We start from the raw sequence: 25079 nt of genomic DNA, 5'->3' as shown, positions 1-25079 counted from the left end.
ATGGTTTGCATCATGAGGGCTCTTGCTACCATAGAGTTTGTTTACTAATGGAGGCATCTTGTAAACAAATCCATAGAAAAAATAGATAATAAATTGGGATCCATTTTATATAGAAAAAGAACAAAAATTAAAGAGCATCTTTTGGTGGCTCAGGTAAAGCTTCTCCGGGGAGGAAACATTTCTGCTGTGTTGTGAAGGTCAGAATGATTCAGCCTGTGAAGAATGGTGACTAATATTGATAGAGGGGGTTGGGCATGGCAAAGCTGGCTGGGGAAATAATCGGGACTGGTCAGTTACAAGGTCCGAGGAAAGAGCCAAATAATTCCCAGGAGCCCAGGTGTGGACTTTCTCGCAGGGTCCCGTGAGACGTGGATGGCCTATAAGACAGGCACAAGAAGAGCCTGCTAGCGTGACTCCTCATAGTAGCCCACTCTGCAGAGTGCACTTTTATTTTTGCTTTTATCCTTTCCTCTCTTTGCTCAGCCCAAGTTCACTCTGCAGAGCTAGTTCTTCCCTTACCCCTTCACCCCTCACTTTTCAACTAAACTTTTGGCACCATTTTTGCCTTGGCTCATCCACTTCTTTGTTGGAGCAAGAAGGGCCTGGAATGCCTTTAATTGGCAAGCCGTTTCTAAAGGAACTACTGGACAACAATGTTCCAGGGGAACATAGCACATGCATCACCATTTTGCTTTTATTAGCTTTATGTGGACTGCTGGATTAAAGTGATTTTATATAAAAGATGTCTCATCAATTGCAGATTCTTTAACAAGCATTCAGGAGTCAGTTGGATGAGGCCTCTCATTATCTTAGTGAAGACATCTATGTGGTTGGCTTAAAAAAGAATAGCTTATGAAATTGATTTGGAAAAATAGTGTTTCTGTATCTTTTTCTTTTTTATGAAGGACAATTATGTTCTTGCACAAAATCATGTTTTTCACATGATTATCACATATACAGTGACAGTGAAAGAATTAATAACAATTTTTATGTTTTCTCTGGATCTGACTGAATATTGCTCAATATTAGCTCTAGAACTAAAAACACAAAACAAAAAACCAAAAAAACTTAAGTGAGCAATTGAAAAATGCAATTATGGGCAGCAATTTGTATCCCTGAACGCACAGTAAGTTCTGAGCATATGAGCTACGGGGGAAAAAAATCTTTGTGATAAATAATATATTTGATAAGAAATAGCAGGAGAAAATAGTGTTTTCCGCGGCAGAGTGCAAAATGGAGTTCAGTAAATCCAGATGAAGATTACTCAGTAGGGAGCACATCTTTTGTCTCACAGAGGGATTCGGAACTATAGGAGCAGTGATTTTTTTCTGGTTCTCATTCCCTCCATACCTGTCTGTGCCATGAATTTTGAGATCCTTCTGGAATATCAATTTTCAAAGGACTTAGTCCTTAAGGGGACGCTGTGACACTGGGGGATTTACTTACATTATCTCATGGAACCTTTTCACTCTGCAGATAGGCAGGTACGGTATCCTCATTTTATATATGAAGAAGCGGAGACTGAGAAAGGTTAACTGACTCCCCCAGGGTCACAGGCCTGAGTCGTAAAAATTAAATCAATAAGCAGGGATTTCAGAATAAATGTCTAAAGGACTCTACAGAGAACAGCCTGCTTGAAGCTGCTTCTAGAATCTGGCTTGCTGGGCGACCTAGCCTTTAAGAGGCGCTCAGCTTTCGCTTTTGACCAAATATAGCATGGATCCCTTAGGAATAGTAAGGCACGCATTTACTTTTTTCCCATTTGTTCCTGAAGCAGTCTGGGTGGTTGGCAGATGCTGGATAGTAAATTATCGTTTCAAGCGATGCGTCGGTGGCCTAATAATAATAAGGAAGCAGCTCCCAGGGGGTCAGTATGTAGACTCGGGAATAATAATTGCATTTATTAAAGCAGGTAACTTTCAGAGGAATTTGAATCCTGCTCTAAACATAGCATCAGTCTTTTTTTTTTTCCTGGAGTTTAGCAAACTGGGCTTTATAAGTTCATACCTGATTATTTCACTGCCCTGTTTGACCTTCTTTTAAAATGAGCCCCCCCCCCCCCCAGGTGTTGTACCGTTGGCTTCAACTTTTCATTCCCTTCCTAGGACTGCTGCATAGGAACCGTAGGCGGCTGGGCACAGGTACAGAAGGTGGGAAGTAGTGGAGACAGACGGAGAGGCACTGGACTCCTCCGCGCAGCAGCCCGGGCCTGTGGCGAGATCCGAGTGCGAGGGACACCGGCTCTGCGCCGCCGCGATCTCGGGCGCGTGGATGAGAGGTGAGCGGGACGCGAGAGGCCGGAGGAGGAAGAGGAGGCCGAAGCCGAAAGTAGACGTGTGATGGAAGGAGGCACGGAAAAGGGGACGTCCCAACGGCTGGCAGTGGGACGGAGGGACGCGAGCAGGGAAGGCCCGAGCAGGGAACCACAGGGTCCGCGGGAACAAAGTGGGGCGAGCGGCGAGGGGAGGCGAACAAAGGGCAGAGGCCGGGCAGGCGGTGGGAAGCGGCGGGAGGCGCAGGGCCGGGCGCGGAGGGGTGGGGAGCGGGGTTCCGGGGGCGGGGGCGGAGCCCGGGGCGGCGCAGGGGTCCCCGCGCGGAGGCGGGCGGCGCGGCGAGTGCCTGGCCTGCTCGGCCGGGTCCGCGGGCGGGCGGGGCGCGCGGCCCGAGGCTGAAACCCGAAACCTCTCGCCCGAGCGCGGCGGGGCGGAGGCGGGCGGAGGCGGGCGGAGGCGGGCGGCGGCGGCCGAGGCTGGACGCGGCGGGGCGGGGGCTGCCGGGCGGGCGCGGGGCAGAGCCGGGGCTCGGTGCGGGCAGCGGGGACCCCGCGCCCCCTTCCCGCGGCGCCCGGCCCCTCGGCTCCCCCTGCCCGCGTCCCGGGGAGGGAACCCGCCCTCCCGGGTGCCTCGCCTTGGAGAGGCGGGGCCCTTTGTGGGAAGATCTCGGGGCGCGCCCCTCCCCTCGGCCAGCAGCAGCCCCCACCCTGCCGAGCGCACCGGATCCCCGAAAGTGGCCGGGGAAGAAGAGCAGCGGTGTGCGCTGGGAGTCGGTTCACGGGAGCCTCCAGGGCCAGGGCTCCACACCCCATTTAGGGTGGGGGATGTGAGCGCAGCGGCTGGAATCCGGGGACAGGTGAGCGGCACCCCAAACTGGGACCCTGGGCACCGTGGGTCCTCAACCCGGAGCAGGAGGCGAGTGCGCCCCGAAGTCCGCGAGAGGCAAGTGCGGTTAGGGTGGGCTGCTGGGGCCTTTGGCCGGCCCTGGGCGCCTCGGGTCCAGAGCGCACCCGCATGGGTGTTTGGGGGCGAGTGCGTCTCCGGGTGCTGAGTGATCTCCAGGGACCTTGCAGCGGGCTTTGGCATCACTCCACGGCAAGCTTCGAGGCTGTTTCCGTGTTGTATGTCCCTCCCCTCCCTTTTGCAAAGGGCTTTCAGCAGCCGGTCCTTTGATCCTCCTCCCTCCCGAAGTAGAGAGGCCCGAGCATGGTTTGGGAAGGAGGGGACCTTGGCTGGAGGGGCAGTGATAACGCCAGGAGAGCCTGTCTCGAGTGCTGGAGGCCCCGGGAGGACCAGACCGCATCCCTGGATTGCGTCCTGGAAGAGTCCATGCAGCCTGACCTCCTCTGCCCCAAGAGTTGAGCCCCCCACCCCACCCCGGGGTCTTGGAGAGCTCTCCGTGGCCCTAAGAATGTTCCCCTCAAATGCATCTTACTAGAGCAGGTGAAGAAAGGCGTTTCCCAGGCTCTCTGGGCAGCCAAGGGATGGGGAGGGACTTCTGGTCACCTTGCACAGCGCTCCTCAGTCCTAACTGGCTTTGCAGCTGCAGTCACTGTCACTTCTCTCAGAGTGCCCTTTTCAGTACTGACCCACACCCGTCTTTATCCCTGAGAAGTGTGTGCTGTACCCTTCCTTTTTCATTCCATCCCAGAACAGCCCCACGGAGTGCTGCTGGCCCTTTGGCGGAGCAAGCTGAGACTTGGGCAGGTGAAGCCCTCTGCCCAGTTAGCCAGCAGCTTCAGTCACTCGCGGTCTTTTGACTTGGCCTTACTTTTCCACCAGCCCCCTGATGCCATAGGGGGATCCTTTAACCAGGGCCTTCCCCTGCTCTTCAGCTTCCCGGCCATGACAGTGAGAACAGAGAAGCCTGCCTGACTTCCCCAAACTAAAGCTAAGGCGCAGGTACCCAGATCCATGTCTTTGTGTTGCAGCCCTGTGCACGGAGTTTGCTGAGACTGAGGCAGACTGCATGGTCAGCGCGGTGTGCACTCTCTGTGTTCTGTGGAAGACAGAATGGGCTGAACTGGAACTGACCTGAATGTCAGCAAAAGGAGGTATACTTCAGTGCGCGTCCGCTGCAGAGCAGGGGAGGGTGGCAGCAGTGCCGGGCACTGCCAGCCTCGTGATAAAGAGGTGGCTGCGGGTGCTACGGGCTTGAGCACATTGTTACCTGACCTGAGTTTTGGGAGAGCCATATATATTTAGAAAAAAAGCTCCATATTTCTAAATATGTCAGCTAATTAAAAACATGTTTAAAAACGTGCAAGGTGACTGAATTACGTGTGGGGGCTGGTTGGGGTCAGCCTGTTAGACCTTTGGAAGCACTTAACTGTCTCGCTGAAATGCAGTAAAGCAGGACTGGAGGGGAGAGGTGGTATCTTCTGGAAGTTTTTCTTGAAGAACAAAATCATCAGGAGGCCGGCGATTTAGCTCAGTGGTTCTGCCGCTTGCCTCGAAAGTGCAAAGACCCAAGTTTGATCCCCGGTACCAAAAAATAAATAAATAAATAAATAAAAATTACTGTTTAAAAAAAAAGAACAAAATCATCAGTAAAAGTAGAGGTGGCTATCAGGGCTGCCTGCATTGGGGGAAGGTCTGACTTCATGACTCGATCCTTCATTCATTCCGTCTGTACCTATGTTCCTGTGATTCTGGTCCTCCCTGAAGAGAGAATGCGAATGAAGAGTTTTTGTCTGTCTCCATGGTCAGTGTGTGTGCCCCGCAGCGGAGAGAATGGCATTTGTGGCAGATATGTTCAGGGACGCCTGGGAAGACAAAGGAAAGAGTATTCAGTCCGCTAGGAGCAACGCCGGAGGAAGTGCATTGGCATTTTTATTTTGATTTGTGTTTATTTTATTCTCAAGTCACGGGTGAGTGAGCACTGTGTGAAGAGCAGGTCTGAAGTAGAATGGCCCGTCCCTCAGCCCGGCTGGGTGCCTAAGGGACAGCATGCCTGGACTGTAGCAAGTTTTCAGAAATAGCAGCTCTTTTCAGACATTTTTCACATGCAGTAATATATAGGAAAAGATATTAAGGTTCCCTCCACCTCTCCTCTACTTCCCGTCCTCACCTCCGGGGTAACCACTGTAAATGGGTTTCTTTCTAGGTCTTTTTCAATGCGTAAGTACATATGCAACAAGTCTGGAAATATGAATATTTCATATGTGGCTTATTGACATTATAGCATGAGACATAGTAAATTATTTACATTTCAAACTGGGGGATCAACTCAAAATTATTGAATATATTTTGTAAGATATGTAAATGAGAGGATATATAATATCCGTGATTAAATTTTGATGTAACATTCCTCCACTGGTGAACCCTTAAATTGTTCTCAACTTTTTTTGTTTTTTTTCAGTATTGAAGATTGAACCCAGGACCTTGGCGCTGAGCTTTTTATTTTATTTTCATTGTTATTTTTTGAAGTTTTGAGACAGGGTCTCACTAAATTGCTAAAACTTTCAGTCCTCCTGCCTCAGCTTCCTAGAGTGCTGGGGTTACAGACATATGCCACCAACCCTAATTAGATGGTTTCCAACTTAATATATCTATGTATCTTCATTTGTGTCCATAAAGAGCATTTCTGGATAAAAATTATTCCTAGAAATGGAATTGGTGGGTCAAAGAGAATGCACATGTTAAAAAGTTATTTAAGCTCAGTTCTCTTTGCTTATTGAGGTCTGAGAGACTGTGCTGAAAAAGAGATTTAATTAACGTACTTATTTACATTTACTCAGGGGAGAGACTGTATTCAAAAGGTACAGCACCTGTTGGGACTTGTGGCACAGGCCTGTAATCTCAGCAGACCGGGAGGCTGAGGCAGGAAGACCACAATTTCAGGCTTAGCCTGGGCAACATAGTGACTTAGTGAGAACCATCTCAAAACAAAAAGCCAGAAAATGGGCTGGGGATGTAGCTCAGTGTGCAGGCCCTGAGTTTGATCCCCAGTACCTGAAGAAAAAAAAGAGGTAGAACATTTAAGTTATAAACGGTGACACTTTCCTCCTGCTCTGGTTCGCAGCTGCTTCCCTTTTGGGATATAACTAATTTTCCCATTTTTATCTATTCTTTCAGAGAGAATCCATGTACCCTCAGGCAAATAAAAAGTATATATCACTCATTGTTTGCCTTTCGGAAATAAATAGAGTAGCGTGCTTTATAACCGCTCCTGCATATGCCATTTTGAAAGTTTACCCTAGTTCTTGGAGACCATTCCATATCAGTTCGGTGCATTTTATATGCTAATGGAGTCTCCCAAGTTTACCCTTTAAAAAAATTTTAAATCGGTTTACACGTCCTCTCATTGCTTGATGAAATCCTTTGTCCATTTTTCTGTTGAGCTGTTTGTAATTTCCTCATTTTGTGTGACTCTTTTTAAATTCTGAGCTTTAATTCTTCCTGTGTTAGTAAATAAATATCTCGCCTTTTTTGTCTTCAACTTTGCTCATCAACCTTTGATGGTACAGAAGTATTTAATGTTATGAGGTAGAATCTCTATTTTGCTTTGTGATGCCACGTTTTTCATTTTGCTTAGGGCGTCGTCCCCTCCTGTTTACACATTAAATCTTTCTACATTTCTCCTTTCCTCTTCATTTTTTTCTTTGCCTTTTTTTATTTAAGAATACTCTAAACCCTTGGTGCTTTTTCTTTTCATTTGTTCACGTTCCCTCCTCTCTGTGGCACCAGGTAGGTCAGGATGAGCTTCTTTAGCCAACCTGTATTTCCTTTGACTTTTCAGGGGTGTTTTTCACCAGGTCTTCAGAGTGGGTGGTGGGAGCAACGCACAGAGCCCCACGGTCAGGGAAAACGGCAGGAGGCTGGAGTGCAGGTAGAAGAGGTGGAGGGCGTCTGCCAGTGAATACTTTCTGCAGGTGCTGGGGGAACATGGCACAACCGGGCCTGCGTAGGGAACCATCTGTCTGGCAACCGTGGGGAGGACAGATTGGAGTGGGGGTGAGATGAAAGATAAGATGAGCTGTAAACATCTACTGGTAACTCAGGGGAATGCGGGTGAGGCTCCGGGCTGGGGAAATGGCAGTGAGGATAAGGTTGTTTTGTTTTTTTGTTTGGTTTTTTTTTTTTTTGGTACCGGGGATCGAACTCGGGACCTTGTGCTTGCGAGGCAGGCACTGGAACCACTGAGCTAAATCCCCGGCCCAGGTTGTTTTGTTTTGTTTTAGTGGTAGTGGGGATTGGACCCAGGGCTTTTGCACTAAGCCCTGGGATATATCTTCAGTCGGTTTTTCACTTGTTACTTTGAGACAGTGTCTTGCTAAGTCATTAAGTTGCCCAGGCTGGGCTTGAACTTTTGATTCTCCTGCCTCAGCTTCCTAGAAATTAGAGGCCTTCACCACCATCCCCAGGAGAGTTAGAGTTTCATGATGCGCTGGATATCTGCAGTAGGGAATGGGATAGACCAACATTTACTGCTTTCCGTACATTAACTCATTCAATCCTGGTGAGTCCGTATGGAAATCCAAGGCTCAGACATGTTCTTTAACCCACCAAAGGTCATGCAGTCAAAAAGAAATTACCTGCCAGGAGTGGTCTAGGATATTGCTGGTTTCTTTTTTTTTTTTTTGGTACTGGGGATCGAACTCGGGTCCTTGCGCTTACAGGGCAGGCGGCAAAACCACTGAGCTAAATCCCCGGCCCAACTCTGGTTTCTATTTTGAGAAATTGGGTGGGCAGGGATGTTTTATCTGAGGTACAGGAAGAATACTGTACTGGGATGTTAGGAGGAGAGGTGATGAGTTCCATACTGTGCACTGTCATAGCCAAGGTGCCTGGGTGTGACAGAGGAGAAAACATCTGCCAGGTGGGTGGACCTGAGTCTTGGTCTCGGCAGTGTTTTCTAGCTTGTAGCTGGAGAGTTTGGAATCACTGGGTTTGAGAGGGGATGGAGAATGTGTTAGTCAGCTTTTTATCACTTTGACAAAATACCTGACATAGATAACCTAAAGGAGGAAAACTTATTTTGGCTCACGGTTTCTAAGGTTTCAGTCCATGGTCAGCTGGTTCCATTGGTGTTGGCCTGAGGTGAGGCACGACATCATGGCAGAAGGATGTATGTGGTGGAGCAGAGCTGCTCGCCTCATGGCAGCCAGGAAGCAGAGAGAGAGAGAGAGGGAAAGAGCCAGCCAGGCAGGGGCTGAGAACAAAAAATAGTTCTCAAGATGATGCTCCCATTATCCACTCTTTTCAACTAGACCTACCTCCTGTTTCCATCAGCTCCCAACAATGCTATCAAATCATGATCTTGGTGGATTAATCCACATGGTGAAGTTAGAGCCTTCATGACCCAGTTGCTTCCCCAAAGCCTATATCAGCTTGCCTTGAGGGGGGACATTTAGATCCCAACCATAACGGAGGGAACATATAGAGAAATTAGATATCAAAAGATCCTTTCTTTTATGAGTGGTAGAAAATGCTCTTCAAATTGACTTACGCAAAAAAGAAAGTTAGTGGTTATATCACTAAAAAGCTCAAGAGTATATTTGGCTTCTGGCATAGATTCAGAGTTTGAGTGATTTCATTATGATTTGTTTTCTTTGCCTCCTTGTCTTAATCTTCCTTCACGCTAAGGTTTTGGGTGGTGGCTCCAGCAGTGATCCCAACCGCAGTCCTGCTGTGTGTCATAAGCTCTACTGGGTCACAGGGAGATGGGAATTGGGGATGGGAGAGGCATGATGTTATGTGTCCACATCTGCAAAGGCATGTGGAATTGGGGTTGGAGCCGAGTAGATCACCAGAGGGCAACTTCCGGAGCATGGGGAAGTGATGCAGTTAATCTCTGTGGATGAGCAAGGGGAAAATAACACATACTAGGTGGGTGATTAGTGGGTGATTAAAACTGGGATGGAGCTAAAGGAGGCAGAGGCAAGGCAGAGCAGGACCTGGGGAGTCAAGGGAAGAGGGAGTCAGAGAAACATTAAAGCATCAAAGGTGTTTGTGCTGCAGAGCAAAGGAGGGCCATTGGGTTTGGCTGGCGGGTTGCTGGTGACTGCCCAAAGTGAGCCTTTTATTTTGAACATGGCTGGGAACACCTTCAAGAGAGCTCCTGTCCTTACCTGTCATCTGCATTCCCCAGCCCTGGGCTTGGCCCAGAAGGACAGAGATGTAGTGAGGAAACGTGGGCTTTGTCCATAGTTAGGTATGTAAAGGCAGGTAACTCAGTTCACCTCTTCAGGCTTTTGTTTCATCACCTGCAAAGTGACACCAGTAGAATGAATTGTTTTGAAGGCCTCTGTTGGCCCAGAATTGTTGGCCTCAGTAAGGAGAGGAATGCATCTTGTCCCTTCTATGCGCCTCTGTTAACCAGGACCCTGACCCATGCCATCCCTGCTGCTCGGGCTGTAGCAGTGGCCTCCTAACTGATGTCCTTGCCTCCTCGCTTGCCTCCCACCATCTGCTGCTCACCCAGCAGCAGTAGAGTGGCCCTTTCAATGCCCAAGTCAGGTGTCCCCTCCAGCAGCTTCGGGTCACAACTAGGATCCAGTGCACACTGCTTCCCTGTGCCCACAGTGCCCTCGGCCTCCAGAGGCTACCCTTCTCCTCTCCCTCCTCCCCAGCTTCTTGCTGTTCTTTAAATGTGCCAAGCTCCTCCTGGCCCCAGCGGCCCTGTGGGATTCCTGTGTGCCATTTTCTGGTCTCCATGCAGATGTCCCCGCCACTGGGCACACCCCACCCAGCGTATGCACCTGTTCCCTCTCCCCTTGCCCAGAGCTCTGGGCTGGCTGGGGCTTGTCCCCGGAGAGTTCATGTGTTGGGAGCCTGGGCTCCAGTGTGGTGATGGTAAGAGGTGGGACTGTCCTCAGAGGGATTAATGTGCTTCTCCTGGGGCTCCCAGTTAGTTCCCTCAAGAGGAAGTTGTTGGGACAGAGCAAGCCTGCCCCTGAGCTGGCTTCCATCCACCTTGAGATGTCTTCCCCTGGCACCTGCTCACACCAAGATGCTGCCTGCCATGCCGTGGTGCAGTCAGGGGGCCCTCGCCAGAGCCAATGCCATGCCATCCAGACTTTGAGTCTCCGGAACTGACCCAAACAAACCTCTTTTCTTTCTACGGTATTTGTCAGGTATTTTATTTTAGCAACAAACAAACAAAAAATGGATAAATGCACTATGCTTTCTTTTTCTTCATAACACCTACAACTATCTGAAATTACTTTATGTATCTGTGGCTTGTTACTCCCTCGGTCCCCTTGTGCTGAGTATAAGCTTGGTGCATCTTCCTCTGTGCTATGCCCTCTTTGTGGGGGGAATGTCCTCAACCCCTCAGGCTCTGTCTCAGATTCCCAAGCTCAGAATCTTCCTATTGATGATCAGGTCTAAGTGGATATGAATGCATAGGGGGGATGGAAAATGTTTATTTTCTCAGCATGCAAAGTGCAGCTGGTAATTCACAGGGGAAAGCATTTGGAAGTCACCTCACCTAAAATAGAAAAGAGCACTATGAGAAGACATCATGTCTGAAGGGCCCATCAGAGAAAATGTATTCAGAAGAAACACTCATATGAGCCATTTGAAAATAATATTCTCAAAGTTAGCAATTTGGGCTTAATTAGTTTGCTTGGTTCTCTGAAGATAATGAGTGAAAAAAAAATTAAGGAAAAGCCAATTAACATAATAACCATCACTATCTTGTGATAGAAATAACATCTCATTTATTCTCAGCACAACTTCCGTCTCCTCTGATCATCTTGGAGCACGTGTGTGTTTGTTTACGGAAGGGACTGTGTTGATTTCCTTGATCTGTTTATTAAGTCTCTATCATAAAACGCAGAATGAGAGGAACGAACCCAAGTTGCTCCCATAGACCAAGACCTTTGGGTCTCAACACTGCTGACACTTGGGCCACTGGCCCTTTCCAAGGGCTATGCTGTTCGGCAGGACGTGTGGCCGTATCCCCAGCCTCGGATGCCAGTAGCCTCCCCCAGGTGTGACCACCAGACACAGCCCTGGTCCTTCCAGATGTTCTATGTGAGGGGAGGTGCCCATCACCCTTCTGTGAGGCCCAGTGAGGAGGGAACCACATCAGCTTTTCTGCTTGCAGAGTCAAAAGTCAGTCTTGCAGCGAAGGGCTCATGGAGGTAAATTAAAATGAAAATATCTTGTTTCTTCGAAAGCCAGTGCCTGAGACCTGAGGCCCTGATAAAGGCCCCGGCTTGGCTCCTACACTCGAGGGACAGAGCCCTTGCATCTGCCCTCGCCCAGTCCCCAGTGGACTCAGATCACTTCTGGACTCCATGCTCTCCAGTGCCTCCTCTGTCTCTTCCATTTGGCCCCATTAAGTAATCAAAGGAAACCTCTTTGGCTTTAATTAAAATTTGAGGAATTGAGTTTTTTCTCATGTCTTAAATTATGTAAGTGTTTTGGGGGTTTATTTTCTGAAAGCCATTCTGCTAGCTGCTGTTATCTGCATCACTGCAGGTATTTCTCCGTACAGTCCTATAAAGTAGATTCATCCTCCCTTTTTCCTCACAGGGAAATTGAGGCTCAGAGCGCTCAGGGTTACATGAACTTCAGATGTAGGTTTGGGGAGGATTCCAAAGCCTAGTTCTTTCTGTTGATGACCAGATCTAAGATAAGTGAATATAAGTGGGTAGGAGGAATATCAAACATTTTTTCAGCATGCAAGATGCGGGTGGTAACTCACAGGGGAAACTGAGGAAGCATTTGAAAGCCACCTGTAAGGGAAAGTAAACATCCTCACCCAAGATAAAAACATGCACTATGAGAAGATATCACGTCTGAAAGGATAACCAGCGTATTAAAGGAAAACTGTATTTTCCAGGGATGGTCAGGGTCATGGTGGAATGTTCCACAAAGTCTACTTCACTGTTTAGCTTTAAGGTAGGTCCCAAGCTCCATGTTATCCACACGGGTATCGATAAGGTGAGTGGCCTGGAGCATCGGAATGGCTTATGCTAGTGATCAGGGTTTCTGAAATGCCAGGTATCTGTGGTATCTCCCTTGCCCTTTTAGTATTCCATCAGTTGGAGAAAGTGCTTAATTACAAAAAGCTGTTGTGAAGCCAGGCATGGTGGTACAGCACTCAGGAGGCTGAGGCAGGAGGATTGTGAATTTGAGGTCAGCAAAGCTCTGTGTGTCAAAAAACCCCACAAAAAACCCTGCTGTGAATCAATAACAATGTAAAAAATGATTTTGAATTTTTTGGCCGCAATAGCATGTACAGACATTTGCAGAATAAGAGCTTGCATGTTTGTGACCTGTCATTTACTGGGCCTTCAGACAGTGTTGGGGGACATTTGACTGAGAGGCTGTGTGGTAGGGTAGTTTATTAAAGAGACAGAAGAAAAGGGGCAACAAGAGAGCCAAGAAGTAATAACAGTGTCCCTGGGTGTGCAAAACCGGGCAGGTGTCTTCTGCACAAACGCCCAGAGTAGTGTGAGGGGACCCAACAATCTTAAATTCAGCAGTTTCCTTTCTGTGGCTTAGCAAGTCAGAACCAGGTTGTGAACCCTGGGCTGTATTTCTGGAACATGTACCATTCCCTGAGCCATGATCTGCCTCAAAGAGTAGCCTTCCCCAAAGACCAAGGAGGAAGTGGCCCGGTGTGGTGGTGATGGTCAGCTCCCACAGTGTGCTGCAGGCACAGACCTCGAGCTGGCAGGGAGAGGACGGGGAGCGGAATAGCCGAAGGTTGGGCCGAGGCGAGAGGACACAAAGGACATAAGGGACGTGGGAGGGTGGTCTGTGGCATTCGTGGAAGTCGCACTACCTTAATCCATCCGGTGGGAATGCCTGTTTCCTGTCATGGACTAACAGCTCCCTGTCATAACCCACTAGCCAGGGCGTGGTGGACGAGCCACCAGCCTTCTCTGTGGTCCCGAGAGAGTGGCTGCATTAGCAATGACGTTTAAGGTCTTTTCCAAGTCAGAACTCCATGCACCATCGGACTTAATGACCTTGAATCACTGTGAGCATCATTGTACTTTATATGCTTGGTTTTAAAATATAAGTAGACTTATGACAGATTCTCATACATTTTGCTTAGAGGCTTATGCAGTGTTTAACATTTTACACTGGTAAAATCCCACCAGTTCTGAAAACTTGCTATCCCAGACGAGACATCGCCCGGGATTCACCTGGGTCCGTGCATGTGGGAGGGACGTTGTCCTGCTCCCTCCAGCGAGTGGGATCTCTGGGCTGTTTAGAGTTGTCATGGAGAAGGGTGAGCAAGCTCGGGAGAAGGGCCACTTGCACGGGGCTGAGGGGCATGGGACAGGGTGGATGGGAGGAGGATGGGGGACAAGTGACAGGGACAAGCTCAGGAGCACCCCAGTCCTTAGCGGCAGCGGGCGACCATAACACTGCAGAAGTGCGGATTGCCTCTCAGCAGCTCTCTTCTCGCCCTTGACCTGTGCAGCCAGTTGGGTTACTTTTTCAGGGTGTAAAGGACATTCTACCAGGACTTCACGAAGGACCCACTCGCCACAGCTAGGTACAGTGGCCTCGGAGCTCATTAGGGACCTCTGGGCTGCTTTGGGCTTCCTGCTCTGCATGGGGTGGGACTTTCATCCACTGCATGGCCAGGAGATGACCACCCCAGCCAGGTCTGTCCACATCCCCCTTCCTTTTTTTTTTTAGTACTAGGAATTGAGTCCAGGGGCTTCACACTGAGCTATATCCCCTCCGGTCTATCTATCTATGTATTTTTTTGAGGCAAGTTCTCATTAAGTCACTGAATTGCCCAGGCTGGGCTCTAACTTGCAGTCCTTCTGATCCTCCTGCCTCAGCCTCCCAGAGTGCTGGGATTATGGGTCTATGGCACCATGCGTAGCTTGAGTCTGTCCCTTTTTATCAAGGAATGGATAGTTTTCCACCACCTTGCAGACTGGGTCTAATGGCTCCTGAGCTTGTGTAAGCAAGCATACTCGTGTGGTCATATTTGGCACTCATATCGACCAGGGCTTAGGTGGTGGGTGAAGAGGGGAATGGACATTGACTGCATAAGGAATAGCATCTGCTACTCTCCTGCAGGAAAATTCTCTGGAAGCAAGATGTGCTTAGGGACTGGGGTGTTAGCATCCTGTTCCTTTGTCTATTTTTTTTTTTGGTACCGGGGATTGAATTCAGGTCCTTGCGCTTGCGCAGCAGGTGGTGAAACCACTGAGCTAAATCCCTGGCCCCTCCTTTGTCTATTTATTGATCACATATATGGGACATGCAGCCCTTCTAGTGTTTCATAGACCAAAACTTTCTTTGCCTTCATGAATTGACAGTCTTATGATAGAGAACAACATTAACAAAATAAACATGTAAGTGTGTGCACCAGGGGACGGACACACACACACACACACACACACACACACACAGACACATACATGCTAAGGAGAAAACAAAGAAGGGAGTAGTACCATATGTAGAAAGAGAGTATGAGCGTTAAGTAACGTGAACTGACAAGGCTTTGCAGAAAAATTGAGTTACATTCCAACACAAAAGGAAATAAGAGCAGCCCACAAAGATATCTTGACTAAAGGCATTCTGGGCATAGGAAACAGCAAGTGCAAAGGCCCTGAGGTAGAGATAGGCTTGAAGTGTTTGAGGAATAGGAGGTCAGTGCAGTTGGAGCAGAAGGAATAAAAGGTAGTTTTTATTACAAGCTTTGAGCAGTAATGGAGAGCCAGCCAGAGCAGGTGGGGAGCTGCAGGTCCAGGCAAGAGCTTGGGGCTTATCCTGAGTGACGTGAAATCACTGAGAGTTGAGTAGAGCAGTAACCTGCTCTGACCTCTGCTTTAACGGGCTTACTCTAGTTGTGTGTTGAAAATGGGGGAAAGGGCAGAAGCAGACAGGCCAGTGGGAAGCTCATTTAATAATCGAGGCAGCATAATGTCCTCTGACCAGGGTGGTGGCAGCTGAGGTGGAGTAAATGTGGTTGGATTCAGACACATTTCCTTTGCTGGTGGCCAGATTCAGGGTGTGAGAGGACTCCGAGGGTTAGGGTCTGAGCATCTGGACGGACGGGCACCACGCAGAGCTGAGGAAGAGCCTGGAGGGATCAGGGTGGCTCTGGACAGCAGGCTTGAGATGCCTGTGACAGGCCAGGGGACACAGAGTGGCCGGCTGGTGCGGGAGCCTGGTGCCCCACTGCAGCAGTGGCTTCTCTCCTTCGGTGGCTGTCAAGTTGTCACCACCGCCTCTGGCAGCAGACTTGGAACGGCTTTGGGTGGTTCTGAGCTGGTGTGACCCAGCTGCGCCCCTGGGATTTGCCGGGATTCCGTATCCGGTTGGTGGCCATGGGCCAGCGTCCTGGAGGCTTCCCTGGGCTGTGCTGGAGCAGCTGGCGTCCGAGCTTCTCCCGCTGGGGGGCACGTGGTCCAGGCTGGCGTGGCTGGCGGGCGTCACAGGCTAGATCCCTGCCTCTGTGCAGCTGGGGACGTCGGTCGCACTTCCTCCCGGGGTGCAGGCGTACTGTCTCCATCGTGAGTTGGGCGGCTGTTTGTGGGTCTCCAGAGCCCGAGGTGCCCTCTGGAAGGCAGCTGCTGCCATTGCCGGCGGGGCCCGGGAGGGAGCCCGGCTGCCCTCTGACAGATGCCGGGCAGTCTGTCCCTCAGGCGCCTCTGCTTCAGACGGAGTGTTCCTCACATTCTCCAAGGGAAGTTGAGTTTTGTGCGGGCACATGGCCTTCTAGGGAGGATGTGGTGTGGCCAGTGGTTTACTCTGTGGGCTCAGCCTTGAAGTCACTGCTGTTGCAGGCCCCTGTGGGGAATGATCCATGCCAGACCAGGCCTGGTCTGCTCCTCTGCTGCAGGACTAGGTAGACCAGATGTTGTCTGAGGTTCTCATCATCCCCAGCAATGCTTGAGAAGCTGTGGGAACTGTGGCTTCCTTCTTTGCCTGACTTCCCCCATTCTGTCAGGGAGAGAAGTTAGAGGGAAGATGCCCAGATTTTTTTTTCCGAAGTTTTTTTTTTTTTGGTACCAGGGATCAAACTTGGGACCTTGCGCTTGCAAGGCAGGCGCCGGAACCACTGAGCTAAATCCCCGGCCCTTTCCAAAGTTTTTTATTGTAGCAAAATACACATAACATAAAATTTACCATCTTAACCATTTTTAACAGACACCACTATTTTTTTTTTTTTTTTTTGAGCACCGGGGATCGAATTTGGGTCCTTGTGCTTGCGCAGCAGGCGACGAAACCACTGAGCTAAATCCCCGGCCCCTCTTAAACATTTTTAAATGCACAATCCAGCGATATTAAGTACATTCACAATACTGTGTGACCATCAACAACATCCAACTCCAGAAGATTTTATTCAGGAAAGCTAGAACTCTCTACCCATTAAACCATAAGCGCCTCTTCTCCTCTTCCCCAGCCCCAGCACCTACCACTGTGTTTTCCTTCCTTCTGTTTTTGTGAATATTCTGTGAACTTCAAGGAAGTGGAATCGCAAGTAATTGTCTTTTTTGTGACTGGCTTATTTTGCTTACCATAGCGTCCTCAAGACCCCTCTGTGTTGTAGCATGTGTCAGGATTTCCTTCCTGCTTAAAGGTGGAGTCATATTTCATTGTGTCTAGACCTTATTTACCTGATACTTTTATCTGTCTGTGGGCACTTGGGTGGCTGCTACATTGTAGCTACTGTGAATGAGGCTGTTAAGAAGAGTAACTATGAGTATCTGTTTGAGACCCTACTCTCAGATCTTTGTCCATATATATCTGGATCGTGTGGTAATTCTGTGGTTAGTTTTGGGGGAAACTGCCTTACTGTTTCCAGAGGAGGTGTATCGTGCTGTCAACCCACAGGGCACAGGGGTAGAATTTCTTCACATACTCACCAGCATTTGTTTTGTTTTGCTAACAGCCATTCCTACTGTGTGTGAAGAAGTATCTCATTGTGGTTTCTGTTTGCATTTCCATAAATCAGTGATACTGAGCATCTTTCCATGTGCTTATTGGCCATTTTCATGTCTTCTTTGGAGAAATGTCTATTCAAGTCCTCTTTTTCACTTGACTTGTTTGTACTTTTTGTCTTTGGTTTTAGGAGGCCTCTGTATATTCTGAATATTAATCTTTATCACATATGTAATTTGCACATGTTTTCTCTCATTCTGCCATCTTTGTGTAGATGTTTTTATTAAAAATTGTATTAGGGGTCAGGGATTTAGCTCAGTGGTTCCACCGCCTGCTCCTGCAAGCACAAGGACCCAAGTTCGATCCCCGCTACCAAAAAAAAAAAGGATCAAGATGCAATATGTGTGTGTACCAATTCCCCATGATGAATATATTTAATCTATATTGCAAACATACACCTAATAAAATTTTTTTTTATTTTGGCACCAGGGATCGAACTCTGGACCTTGTGCTTGTAGGGCAGGTGATGGAACCACTGAGCTAAATCCCTGGCTCCCATTGAACCTTTTTACTTCCTCCCTTCCCTCCCATCTTCTCCCATCCCCAAATCACCATCTCCATGAAGTCTGTCTCCCTGTTTCCTACCATCTTAATTAATTTTGATCTTTAAATTATTTACACTTTGAGTTTCCCACATGAGAGACACCATTCAGTGTCTAGCCTTCTGTGTGTGGTTTATTTCACTTAGCGATATGTACTCAAGAAGCCACGTTCCCCCCCCCCCCTTACCAAGGAGGGGCACAGGTGTGCAGGGAGGAGGAGCCAGGGCCCGAGCTCTTTGTACACACAGATGTGGAGACCCAGGGATCCTGCAGTCTCTTCCCGGCTCTCAGCCAGTTGTGTGGCCTGCTTTGTGGGTGGGGCGCATGTGGGTTCATTCTCATCTCAGTCACCTTAAGTGCAAACAAGGTGGTGATTGGAACCTTCTCGTCACCCCACGCTGCCCCAGCACACAGCAGACAGGGACCTCACTGGGCTGGCTGGGAGGGATACCGTGGAGTATTTCCTCACCTGGAGGGTTGTTTTTGCCAGCATCTAATGCACTACCTGTTGGCCTTTGATTCTTGGAGGGGAGGGCATCTGTGATGCCAGCTTTTCAGGCTGGCCAGCCATTCTGCAGAGTGAGCAAGGGCACGGAGTGGCACTGTCGGCTGTAAGAGGGATGGGACTAGAGAGTGGGACAGTGTGGCAGAGGGCATGGCGCCCTCCTGGCTCGGTCGTATTGAAGAGCAAGAGGAGAGAGCATGATGCGAGTGAACTGGTTCCTGTAGAGCTGAACTCGGGAGACAAGGGGTGTCTTGTCCTGTCCAGAGGCCGCTCCTTAGAGAGGTGTCAGAGCCCTGCCTCCTTCTGGCCCCGACGTGCTCACAGTGTCATCCTACCCGACCGTAGTTTCTGGCTCTCAGGCTCTCCTGCCCCGTTGATGGTCCTGGGTAGAAGGGCCACTGGGGAGGTGAGGGGGTCTCCTTTTCTTCAAGTCATTTGTGGCTGGGACCTGGATCTTCTGGTCCCAAAGTGGCTGTATCTTGGGGGTGAGCAGCTTCTCGACACTTTTGTAGGAGGATTGTCCGTGATCCTGGGGTCCAGGGTGCATGGCAATGGGAAGAAGAAAGGATGAAGAGCTTTCAAGAAGGAAGCCGAAGCCGAGGTAGCAGGACTGTGCCTGAGGAATGGCCCGAACTTAGTATGCACGATGTATCAGAACATCATGGGTTCCTTATGTTGCAAGTGATAGGAACCCAGCACGATTAGCATGAAGGAGGGAAATGGACTGGCTTATGTAACTGAGAAGCACCACAAGGTTCAGAATCTCAGAACCGCCCATCAGCATTTGTGCAGAGTCGCTTGTGCCACCTCTGTCTTCCAACACACTATGTGCTCTCGTTCTTGGCTTTACCTGCTGGCAGGCCCTCCACACGGACCCAAAGGTGGCCAGCAGCTGCAGAGCCAGGCTCCTGTCTGCCAGCCCACCTGCCCCTTGTCCCCTCACAGTTCCAGCCAGTCCTGGGTCTGGGATCTTGTGGCCATCCCTAGGCACCTGCTGGCTCACCTAGGACAAGAGATGAACTCCAGCCAGAAGTGATGCTGGTTTTGCCCAAATCACCAACTAAAGGAGTGGGCCTTTCCAAAGTACGGGTGTGACTGGAAAATACAGCGAATGTTTTAATTAAGACTTATTACTGTAAAAGACACCTGCCATTACCCCCCTCAGAATCCTCCCCCGCATCCTAAACACACTTATCCCGCTGTCCTTGCCACTTTCTGAAGCAGTTCTGGAAGTTCTCTTTCATGAGTGTCTTTAGTTGCACTGTTGTGGCTGCCTTTTTTCCTGAAGTGATTCAAAACCATCACCTTTCATGGTCATTTTGACTTTGGGGAAGAGTCAGAAGTCGCACAGTGCCAGATCTGGTGCGTTTGGTGGGTGAGGACACAGCGTCATGTTTTCATGAGGCTGCCTTCCTGTTGGATGGCGCTCGGCAGCGGCCCCCACTGTACTTGTGATTGAACCTCGTAAAGACACTCATGAAAGAGGACTTCCAGAGCTGCTTCAGAAAGTGGCAGGAACGATCGGATACCTGTGTTCAAAATGAGGAGGAGTATCGTGAGAGGGATGAGTGGCAATGTGTCTTTTACTGTAATACATTTTAGAAAAATAAACATTTGCTGTTTCTGTCCGACCACGTAGGCTCAGGGTACTCTTCAGACAGTACCATTCACATCCAGTGAAGGTCACCATGTGCCAGCTGCTATTCCAGGCACTGTGTAGGATCAACTGAGCCCTCACAATACCTCTGAAGAAGATACTCCACAGGTGAGGGAACTGGAGTCAGCTCATTTATTGGGTTTATGTAGCTAAAAAGCTGAGAGGCCGGGCTTCGAACCCAGGCAGTCTGGCTTCAGAGTTTGTGCCCTCAACCATTGTTCTAAGGTCTTCCTGACAGACAGAGGACCACAGTGATAACAGCTGGAAAAGCAGTCTGCTGTTGGTCAATCAGAGTCAGAGAGTTCTAAGTTGGACTATGAGGTGAGACCAGAATATGGAAATTTACAGTTACATAGAGAGACAGCACCTGCTCTCCTATTGTAATAATTCTGCCTTGTAACTCAGACATTTCTGGAATTTTTTCTTGGAAATTACCAAGCAAATCAGTGTATAAAGCAGTTATCTCAATATTCTTTAGTGTTGCCTTTGTTTTTACCCTAAAATGGATATTGGTCACTGACCTGAGTGACAAGATTTGGCTTTGAGTGATGTGAGACTGTTACCAGCAGTCTTATCCAGGGTCACTTTTACTGTCTTGGGGATGAACAGAAACACTGAAGGCAGTTCCCAAAGAGGAGCGTGGCTGTGATAGTGACTATGTGTCGCATTTCCGTGGTCCCTGTCTGAGAGGGACAGCTCTCTGTCTCCCTCAGGGACAGTTTTGGTAGATTCATTAAAACCTCCCTTGGTTACTGCCTAGCTGTTTCTCAGGACGGTCTGGGCCCGGTGCAGGAAGTGTGGGAGGCTGAACACCTTTGTGTCTGGCAGCAGCCCTGCCAGGAGGGTGGAGATGTGAGTCACAGTGGAATTTGCTTCCATTCAATGGGCCCCGGCTTGCCAGCCCCCAGGAGGCTGGCTGCCCACCAGGAAGCTGGGGCCTCCAAATCCCCCTCTTGCTATTTAAAGACAGCCCTGAGGGATGTGCCGGGCCTGGTGCCTTCCCCGCGCCAGGCTTTGCGGCAGAGACTGGGATTTTGGATTCCCCCCGTGGGCAGCTGTCTGCCCACATCTGCCTTTGTCTCTGGGGAGAGCTGGACGGGCAGCGCCAGGGCTGCACCCAGCTGGGGTCCCGTTTCTCAGCCACTGGCCACGCAGAGGAGAGTGCTGCTGTGGGCTGGTTTCCCCTCCTGGATTGGAAGTGCTGCATACATTTTTATTCTTTGGGCCGTTACCTTTCATATTTGACTTAACAGTGACACGTAATGAAGGTGCTCATCCAGAAATAGTTACTGGGTTGTCCGCTATGTACCACATTCTTTTTTTTTTTTTTTTGGTACCGGGAATCGAGCTCAGGACCTTGTGCTTGCGAGGCAGGGGATGGCACCACTGAGCTAAATCCCCGGTCCCTGTACCGGATTCTTGATCAGGTGCTGGAGAAACAGCCGGAGCCGAAGTCTCTGCCATGGGCACACAGTAACTTGGAATGTTGTGACCACAGCCCCTGCTTTCAGAGCGTCCACTTCCACATAGACCTGAAGATGAAGTATTTGAGATCTTGTTTCACAGCATGGGGCTCATAGGAATAATATGACGTGTATTTCAGTGTAACCAAGAGTAGATGTTTCAGTGTTCACAGCATACCACAAAAAGTATATGAGGTGATGGATGTGCTAGCCACCTAGATTGAATCATAATTATATCAAAATATCCTTGTACTCCATAAATACATATCGTTATCTGTTAAAGATCTCCAGTTTTGTTCAGCATTCAGTTTTATCTTGTTTATTTATTTACTTACTTTTTAGTTTTACCTTGTTTTTAAAGCTCTCACATTGGCCATTGTAACCATATTTATGGCTGATGGTTAACTCTTTAAATATAAATTTCATCTTCTGGAGTTCTAATTTAGGTTTTTCTACATGTTTACCACTATCTTTTCTAATTGTTTTTGCACCTTCCCCCATACTTCTGGATTGTTTTCTTCATGAAATACATTCTTAAGTAGATCATTTAGTGTAGTGTTAATTAATGATGAGTCAGGCCTCAAAGGTGTATTTTATTCCCTTGTGATGAAAATTGAACTTTGTAGCAAGCATTGCTTTCCTCAGTACTTTGAGGATCTTATTCCACTGTTTTCTGATTCCACATCTGCTCTTGAACAGTCAGCTGTTTGTCTCATTGTTCCTTTTTCTGGTCAGATTTGCTTTTACTATTTCTCGGTACCTTGAGGTTTACCATTTTTCATCATGATGTGTCTTGTACACTTTTTATGATTTACTTTCAGACTTTGATATGCTCTTTGTGAGGATTTGTGTTTAATGTAGAAAACATTCAGTCATACCTCTGAATTCTGTGTTAGCACTGAAATAGATAATATAGGCCAACCTAATGCTTTTAACCCAAGGAACAGAAACCCAACCAAAAATAGCTTTTAAAATATTTTTTAAAAATGTTTTGCTTCACATAACAAGGAGGGAGGGAGTTAACTTCATGAAGGGTTCAGACTGTGCTAAGTTGCTGGCTCAGCACCCCACATGGTCCCAGAAGGGCTACTGTAGCTGTGGGCTTTCTTTCTCTCTTTGTCATTAGGTCCTTTAGAGACATTTCTCTTCCTAGTGTCTTTATGAGATCAAAGTAGCTTTCCCTAGAAATCTTTGCTCCTTTTCCCCCCACTATAGACTTCTCCTCTTGCTTAATTTGCTAGAATTGTAAGAAGAAAGGGAACACAGTGACTGATTTGGATAATTAGGATCTGGAACTCAGCATTAGGGATAGAATCAACTTTCTCTGAGGCACTTGCAGGAGGGTTGACACCAGAGCAAAGTCAGAGGTGTGGCAGTAAGAAAGCACTGAGAATGAATGGATAATGGGTGGGTGTCCAGCAGTACCTACTACTCAACTCTCTCTGACTTCTGCCACCTGTCTCTTGTACAGATGTTGAGTTTTCCTATCCTGTTCTTTGTGGGTCTTGACTTCTATTTCATATTTTAAACTTATTAATCTTTCTGATTGCATCCTGAGTAATTGCCTTAGACCTCTCTTCTCATCTGTCATTTTTCTCTTTAGCTAAATCTGCTGCTTAATGTACTTGTTGAGTTTGTAATTTTGATATTTAATTTCTAGAAGTTCTATTTGGTTCTTTCTCAGAATTGCATATTATTTTTTCATAATATTTTGTTCTTGTTTCTACTTCTTTTCCTTTTACAGCTTTTAATTATATTTATTTTATGCTATTTCATTATTTTATATTTTTCCAATAGTTTAAGTTCTTGAAATGTTGATTTTCCTGTTTTTCGCGTTCATCAGGTTTTGGGGGGTTTTGATTGGTTCATTTTGTGAGTATGGCAGTTCCTGCAGAGCCATTTTGTGATTATTCTGCCTGCTTCTCTTTTTTTCCTCTCCTCTCTTTTCTTCTCTTTACTTTTTCTTCCCTCCCCTCCTCTCCCCTTCCCTCCCCTTTCTTTTCTCCCTCTCCCTTATGCTCTCTCCCCCTGCCTTGTATTGGGGATTGAACTCAGGGCCTTCACAGAGCTACATCCCCAGCCCTTGTTTATTTATTTATTTGGAAGCAGGGTCTTGCTAAGTTGCTAAACTGCCCAGGATGGGCTTGAACTCTCCATGTTCCCGCCTCATCCTCACAGAGTTCTGGGGTGACAGGAGTGCAACACAATGCCTGGCCACTGCCAAAATTAATTTTTACATGGATCTGTGAGCTTGGAATCTGCACCATGTGACATGTATAAAGAACCCTCCGTCAGCATGGCTCATGTGTCAGTATTTGATTTCTCATGGAAAAGAGTTGGTTGGTGCTCCACCCAGAGCCCCAGGTAAATGACTGGCTTCCCTTGCCGCTATCTCTGTTTCTCTCATCCCTTTTCCAGGAAGGGGAAGCCCTTCACAACACCCTCTGATGCCGGGCATTCTTTCAGTTCTCTGTACAATCCTCTGCCCTGGGGGTCTGGCACCAGCTGTCCTACCCTCTGGTCACAGGTGTGAGATTGCCACACTGCCTTTGCCTTTTCTCTCTGTAGATTTCCCTTTCTTTTTTCACTTTTTTGACTTTTTAAGAAAAGTTGTGTGTCCTGTTTTATCCAGCATTTCTATGTGTTTGGAACGGGAAAGCTGTTCACTCCCGCTCAGTCCATCATGTCTGCCAGTGAGAACTCTCATAAGGAGTGGGATCCACTGAACTTTTCTTAGGCAAAGTATTGAAACCTGTAAAGCACTTCCTGTTCATTTTCTCATTTGCATTTTACTTATAGTTTCAATTTCTGAATCTTTCTGATTGCATTCTGGGGAATTCCCTGGTTTTGCATTTATGTGTGCACGTGGCTCCATCCTGACCCCTCCAATGGCAGGTCTGACCCACAGGGCTCTTCTTGGCTTCCCCTGCTCTGTAATTGTCTCCCTCTCCCACAGGAAGAAGTTCGCTTCTGCACATAAGCAGGTTTGCTCACCTGCTCTATGCTCAAAGTAGCTGCACAATTTCAATACCTTTCCCAGCATGGACCCCACTAAATAAACTTTTGTTCCTTTTTTGTGGACTATATGCCATTGAGTGTACACAGTCATAATTGTGTTTAGAAGCTACTTAATTTTTTTCTGTGTATGGCTATGTTATCAACCTAATATACGTTAGGCTTATCTTGTTTCTTCCTGCAATTGATGTTAGGTTTACTTTTTAAATTCATTTTGGTTTAATTTTCTTAGTATGGGGAACATTTCCATGGTTCAAGAATCAAAAGTAAAAAAAAAAAAATAATAACCTGAAATTTTACTTCCCATCTCTCAGTTTCTGATTTGTCTTTCTTTTTCTTTGGATATATAAACATTTATGTGTATATGTGTGCGTATGTATTCTTAGTTCAGCTTCTCACTTATTTCTAGGTTTTTTGACGCTAATTGCCTCCATGAATAAGGTGAGCGTGCACCTGTGTTATTTCATAGTCTGACCTTGTACCTTCAGGGTGAATGCCTAGGAAGGGACTTCCAGGTCGAAGGGCACATGCGTGTGCTGCTTTGCTGGCTATTGCCCAAGTTCCCTCTGTAGGGCTGCACCATTTGCAGTCCCATTTGGAGTGTTAGGAGACTAGCAGCCTTGACAATGGAGAGTGCTAGCACACTTTGGAATTTTTGCTCGTCTGAAAAGAAAAAAAATGTTATTTTAGTGTAGTTTTAATGCCCGATTTTTTCATTTTGAGTGAGTGAAGCAGTCTTTTACA

General features: G+C 47.9%; 1 protein-coding gene across 7 annotated transcripts in view; it reads left to right on the top strand.

The window, feature by feature from the left end:
• The first annotated feature begins 1752 nt into the window (after window positions 1–1752).
• Window positions 1753–25079, top strand: part of Gpr161 (G protein-coupled receptor 161) — a 49843-nt gene continuing 26516 nt past the window's right edge. For 3 of the 7 annotated variants that reach the window (XR_002389476.2, XR_002389477.2, XM_021244700.2), the window contains exons 1-2: window positions 2751–3129; window positions 4205–4327. Coding sequence is in view for 4 of the 7 variants with exons in the window: in XM_021244700.2 (XP_021100359.1) it covers window positions 4312–4327 (16 nt within the window). In the remaining 3 variants the exon portion in view is untranslated. Of the gene's footprint in view, window positions 1868–2105; window positions 2279–2749; window positions 3130–4204; window positions 4328–25079 lie in introns of those variants that run through there. The other 4 variants (XR_015449500.1, XM_021244701.2, XM_004865212.3 and 1 more) reach the window with 3 other exon arrangements.

Source organism: Heterocephalus glaber, unplaced genomic scaffold (assembly GCF_053883595.1).
Source record: "Heterocephalus glaber isolate CG9 unplaced genomic scaffold, H.glaber_assembly_v1.0 deba00000738, whole genome shotgun sequence".
NCBI lineage: Eukaryota > Metazoa > Chordata > Mammalia > Rodentia > Bathyergidae > Heterocephalus > Heterocephalus glaber.
The sequence above is the reverse complement of the archived record's forward strand: the minus strand, read 5'-3'. Positions and strand labels throughout refer to the sequence as shown.